This window comes from Larimichthys crocea, chromosome X, assembly GCF_000972845.2.
Source record: "Larimichthys crocea isolate SSNF chromosome X, L_crocea_2.0, whole genome shotgun sequence".
NCBI lineage: Eukaryota > Metazoa > Chordata > Actinopteri > Sciaenidae > Larimichthys > Larimichthys crocea.
The window spans coordinates 5,454,102-5,460,101 of NC_040020.1; the positions used below are offsets into that span (position 1 = coordinate 5,454,102).

Below are 6,000 nucleotides of genomic sequence, written 5' to 3' on the forward strand. Positions count from 1 at the left end.
CGACAAGAATCTCATTTTCCTCACGCTGTGACTTCATCTATATTCGTTTAGATTATTTTTGGAGTCTGAGGGTCAATTTTCAATTTCTAGCCTAGGTTTATATAGTGACTGCTACAATGTGTTTTATTTGAAATAGTGGATCATTCAATGAAAAGTGAAAGAGGTTATTTTGAGAAGATTCCCATTTCACATGCTATTCTCGGGTAACACATAATCCACAGAGAGCTCGGATTCGGAGGAAACGTTTGTTTGTAAGTTGTATTAACCCCGGATCTTATCGCTGACGTGCTAAACCGCCACGCTGCAAATGTGCCTTGCCAATTGTCTAAAAGTTGCAAATAAGGTTAACATTTTGTGTACGAGATCCACACTTCCCTGAAACCAGGCCAATTAAATCTTACCCAACTAACTGTTTATTCACAGCCTCTGTGTTTTCATTTACTCTCAAGTAAAAAACACACACACGCAAAAAAAAAAAGTTCAGTTTGGCTTCACTGAATATGAATGTTCACTGAAAACAGGTTTCCATGCTCTCTGCGACTGTGTATGGCGAGAGAGGCATCCACCACCTTTCCCCCTGCCCTTTAATTCATTTCTAAGTTAAAGCCTGTGTATCATTATTCGCTTGAGCTCCACTCGCCCGACACTGCCAGAGCACCCAAGCCCCATCAAATTGGGAGGGGTAGTGGTGGTGGTGGTGGTGGTGGTGGGGGGGGGATGACAGTGGCGGTGAGGTTGGGGAGGTGGGGGGTTCTTGGCAGAAATTCCCCCACAAATTTTATGCCAAGAGCGAAATGGAAACCTCCTCTCATTTTCCCTTCCCCTTAAACCAATGTTTTCAAGCCCCAGCCCCACCAAGGTCATTATAATCATAGCAAGTGGAAGGCAGCCAGTGACCCGCCATTACAGTAAGGTAGAGAGCCACCCAGTCAGTCAGCTATTGGCTGATGAAGAGGAGAAGAAATCTGTCCAGAAATGTTAAAAAAAATCTCTCCATTTCAAATGTAGACAGCCAAAAGGAGAGGGGAGCAGAATGTAAGTGTTCCTCCCAATGTACTTAAGGTTGTGCTCTTTATGATATGGACTCTCGGCTAGTCTGTATTTTTTTTAAACATACTCACCCACTTGCCTTTAAAGGCTTTGAGGACAAGGATGACAACGCAGCTTAAAATATGAATGTTTGGACCTGCAACATGCCAAAACAATACTGAATATTTAGCCCTATTCTCTAACACTGTGTCACTTTTGAAATGACAAAAACCATGTGCACAAAATATTAAGACCTTTTAAGTATTTTCACTAACCCTAACTTTTAAGAGTGAGTAATAAGGCGGCAAAATTACACAAACAATAACACGCTGCAAGGTCATAAAGAATGGCAGTTTTCATTGTGGCACCAAAGGTCATGTTTACTTGTCAGAGTGAAGGCGCCATACTGTACTGTGACCTCCATAGCCGGCTTATGTACCCACAGACACACACACACACACACACACACACAGACAGACACAAACACACACAAGGGTTTGCGTGTTCACATGTGCGTGCCGTGCGCACACACTTAAAGAATGGTCTCCTCTCGCAAGCTGTGCCACAGACAATAGGACAGTGCACACCGGGGCTGCACAACCCATATATCTGGGTCTGTGCTAAGATAAAGCACCTCCAGCATTAAAGCCAGTGTATTAGCTTGCCCTTTTTCACCACAGATGAAGAGATTTGAAGCTCGATATTGTGCTTGTTGGCTGGCACACACCACCAGGGTGTTGTTGGCTGAATAATGAAAACACGCAGACTGACAGCGAATGGCATGAGGTGACACTTCCATTCGAGAGTGGGAAGATCCGAAACAAAGCGCAAAAAAAAAGCTTCTGACAAATTCATACTTTTTCGGTGACAGTTTGTTGACTGAGGAGGGAAACAACTCCTAAATACGACAAAAAACTAACAAAAAAGGCTTTCATTTAAACCCAGAAAAACAGGCACAGCAGTGCTCCAGCACCGTGCCTACACAGGAGTACATGATTTTTAGATATGTGGGTGAAGATTATATATTTGTTGCAGACCAATTGCAAAGGTTGACATGGGCTAACTTTGGTCTTCTTGGCCAAAAGAAGACAATAAATACTGGACTTGATCTTTGACTGATGTAGACTCTATAATGATGGCACTGCGTGAAACACAGCCTTGCACATAAACTGTGTACCTTTTGAAACGCAAGTCTTAAATCAGGAACACAACCTCATGCTGTTGAATCTGATCAGTCTGCCTTTTTTCTAATATGTTAAGAAGAGAAAAAAAACAGGTTCAGCCTGTTGGTTATCTTATATTTAAAAGTAACAAAGCCTGTCCTTGAATATTTTAATGACTGTAAATGACTCCAGGGTACATGTTTCATGTTAAAATGGACAATCAATTGCTATTCCCAAAGTGGTAAACATGATTTTATGTCGTCTCCCCGAAATCTATTTCAATTTTTCTATATTTTCCAGACGACTGACTCATGTCACAAAAATATTTGAAAAATCTATGAATATACATGTGTCCCTGTTAACAGGGTGACATGTTATAAAATCCTACACAGTGAGTCAGTCCAATTAAACGAGACACTTTTACTGATTTGGAAGAGGAAAAAAATGCACAGCTTAACACAAGTGTCTGCGGGTCACACTGTACTCCATACAGTGTTGTAGATCACGAACAAGCGTGCAAACACCCTGCAAACATTTTTTTTTTTACAGATGTCATTTCAAAAAGGAAGTAGATGAATGTCACAAATGAAGAAGGAGAATTCAGGAAAGGGCAACCTGTTTCAGGTTCAACTACTGCTGAAAAAAAAAATGATTACACTGTTACACATGGGATACAGATTCTGGTAAGGAAAACAAGTTTAGTGGACAAGAAGCCTCGGTATGCTGAGTGTTAGTGTAAAGGTTGCAACGGGTCACGTTTGGTTATAAATCCTGACCCTGGTTTGTGCAGTTCCGACCATGTGGCTTACATATTCCTTATGCAGCATATCAGGGAGGGCTCGCTGTCCAAATATCCCTCTGTCACTCAGTCACACACACACACAAATACAGTCACTCACCACTATCAGCAAGCCAAACGCTGCAATTTCCACCAAGTTCAGCCCTAGGTCAAATAACTGAGCCGGCAGATCAGATAATATCGCGGCTAAAAATAAGAATTATGTGCATATTATTGTTGAAGTCAGAAGAATTCCTCTGATGTTCGTTTGATTTAATGTGTCAGAAACGTTAAACTGTGACAGGTGCAGGAGCTCATTCATCCCTCTGACCTCTTGTGTGTCTGAGTAAGAGAGACAACTTCAAGTGCATTTTGGTTTTTAAAACAAAAATTAAAAAAAACATGGCTGGTTATATGCTGAACAGCTGGCATGGTCAAAAAAACATGGCTGGTTATATGCTGAACAGCTGGCATGGTCTGACATTTAAGAAATGAAGACAGTGTCATAAGATAAATGTACCAAAGCCTTTCGTTGATTTTAAAAAGATGAATCACTCAATTATTCATGACATTTGCATACCAATATGACTAATTGAGCCCGTTTGCTTACGCATGTATTGAGCAGGAAAAAATAAATAATAAATAAATAATGTCATTCCTTTAATAATGGTTGTCACTGCCCACTACCATCCAAAGCAATCCTCTAGTGGCCGGAGAGTGTTATCGCAGCTTTTCATTATCTGGACTAAAAAAAAAAAAAAAAAAAAAAAAAAGGCACAATCCAAGATAGGAAAGGGTCAAAATGTACAAAAGTAAACCAACCTACCCAGAAAAAAATAAATAAAACAACTCCAGGGGGGGTTAACAATAAGGTTTCTGCTGCGACAAAGCGTTATTTGGAGCAATGTAGTGGGAGCTTCAACTGTCGTTTCCCTTTTCTAACCGCGTTATTGATCGTAGTCTGTCTGCAATGAATGGCTGCAAAGGGAAGGGGGGGAAAACCCTGAACTTCAGGTGACCGACCATGGCTCTGACACAGCCTGCCTTTGCCTTCATGCATGCATGCATGCAGACTGGGAGGGGTAAGAAAATAAAAAATAATACATTTTTTAAATTAAATAAATAAATAAACCTGCTCTCCTCTCACACTTTTTTTTTTTTAAAGTCGACGACAAACAAGCGCGAACAAATTCGGTTCCGCGATTTTCAACCAGCAGCAGCAGCAGCAAGAAAAAAAAAAAACTATGGAGGTGAAAGTTAAAGACGTTTTTATATCGCCGAGGAAAATGAAGTTTACCGAGCGCTATTTGCTCTAACTAGGAACATTAAGGGGTATGGGGGAGCCAGACTCTGGCTCTGTCTGATCCGACTGACCCTTCATTTTATTGCGGCCAGACTCCCAGATCCTCCCCTTTCTACCCGAAAAGCGACCTAGCAGAGAGGCGAACACATTAACCGAAAACCGCTCGGCCGTTATTCCTCCACACACACACACACACACACACAGGCACACAACCGACACATATGCCCAACTGACCGCAACCTTTAGCGGAATCGGACCTTTTATCGATTATACTCTTTTAATAAAGCCACGTATCATTTATCCACTCACTGCCTTCGCTAACGTTAAACCCATCGCCAACAACATGGCTGCCTCGCTCGGACCTAAAAAAGGGTAGAAATAACCTACGCCGAGTCTTTTGTCTGTTTCACCTCTTTAACCCTAAACTACTGCGCAAAACACACGGAGAGCCGTTTCAAAGAGAAAATTCAAACAAATCCGAGTGGACGACTTACGTGAAGGCAGGCGCTTGGGTTGCTCCTGCTTCCTCCTTGGCATTTTCCCCCGTTTTTAATCACATTCTCGTCCTTGTTTAGGGATAAGAAGAAAAAAGGTTTTTCCCATTGAGACTGGAGGCGCCAGTGATGGCAGGGACTTGGTCGTGCACCTGGCTTTGCTCGGTTTAAAGTGTATTGTTGAGGGGGGGAATGGGAACACAGGCGGAGGAGGTGCCGCTGTTGTTGTTGCCGTGTCTTGACTATGGCTGCTCTCGGTGCAAGTGTGTCTCCGAGCCCCTAACTAACACTAATGCAGGGATCAAAGGGCAGCAACAGCAGAGCAGACACACAACGCGCGCACGCACACTCACTCACTCACACATACACACACACACACTCTCACACACACACACACACGCACGCACGAACTCTCTCGCTCACGCACACACTATTGCGCGCACGCACACATTGGAGAGGAGCTCGCCCCCGAGAGCAGCGTACGGACAAGGTGCCCCCAAGCTTTCAGGGTGTATTGCTGAAAAAGAAAATGTATTTTGAAAAAAGAAAAAGAAAAAAGGAAAAAAAAAAAAAAAGCAAGTAGGGTTTTAATTCAGCAGAGAGACCATGTTGATGGAGACGGATTGCGTTCACGGAATCTATTCAATTTCCTTAAATATACATATATATATTTATATATATAATACTGGCAGACGATGGTAATTTATGCGAGTGATGCAAACGTTAATGTACATGTCAGTTTAGACGTTATGAAATACATAAAGCAGAGGCGTGCTTAGACGTGCATTTCATTTTGTTTTATCCCCCCCAAAAAAAAAATACAATTTCTTATAATTGAAAATAAGTCTCACGTTTGCAGCATGTTAAAAATTTTAACACGCTGGAAATATTACAAATGTTTTACACGAAATCTATGCTGCTGTGTGATTGTAATGCTAATAATGCGTTGCACATCTGTGTTTATTAGTATTTATAGGACATGCAGTGTATTCATACTCAAAGAGGATGACATTTCAAGCCTTATTATATCTTCTTATTCCCCCTGAAAAGTTTCTACCAGGCTATCATTTCACCGTCACCATCATCGAACTAAACTCTATAAAAGTTGCATGACGAAAAAACCAACTGAAATTTGCAGCTACACATGAATTAATAACCTCATGCTATATCATTATCAAACATCCTATATTTTTAATTTGGTTTATTTCTGTCATCACCTCCTCCTACCCCCCC

The 6,000-nt window shown here is 41.6% G+C and overlaps 1 protein-coding gene across 1 annotated transcript in view; it reads right to left on the bottom strand.

The window, feature by feature from the left end:
- Window positions 1–5,330, bottom strand: part of znf827 (zinc finger protein 827) — a 66,322-nt gene extending 60,992 nt beyond the window's left edge. The window contains exon 1 of the mRNA XM_010729483.3: window positions 4,768–5,330. Within this exon, the coding sequence (XP_010727785.2) occupies window positions 4,768–4,810 (43 nt within the window). The 5' untranslated portion in view covers window positions 4,811–5,330. The remainder of the gene's footprint in view (window positions 1–4,767) is intronic.
- Between the last annotated feature and the right edge of the window lie 670 nt (window positions 5,331–6,000).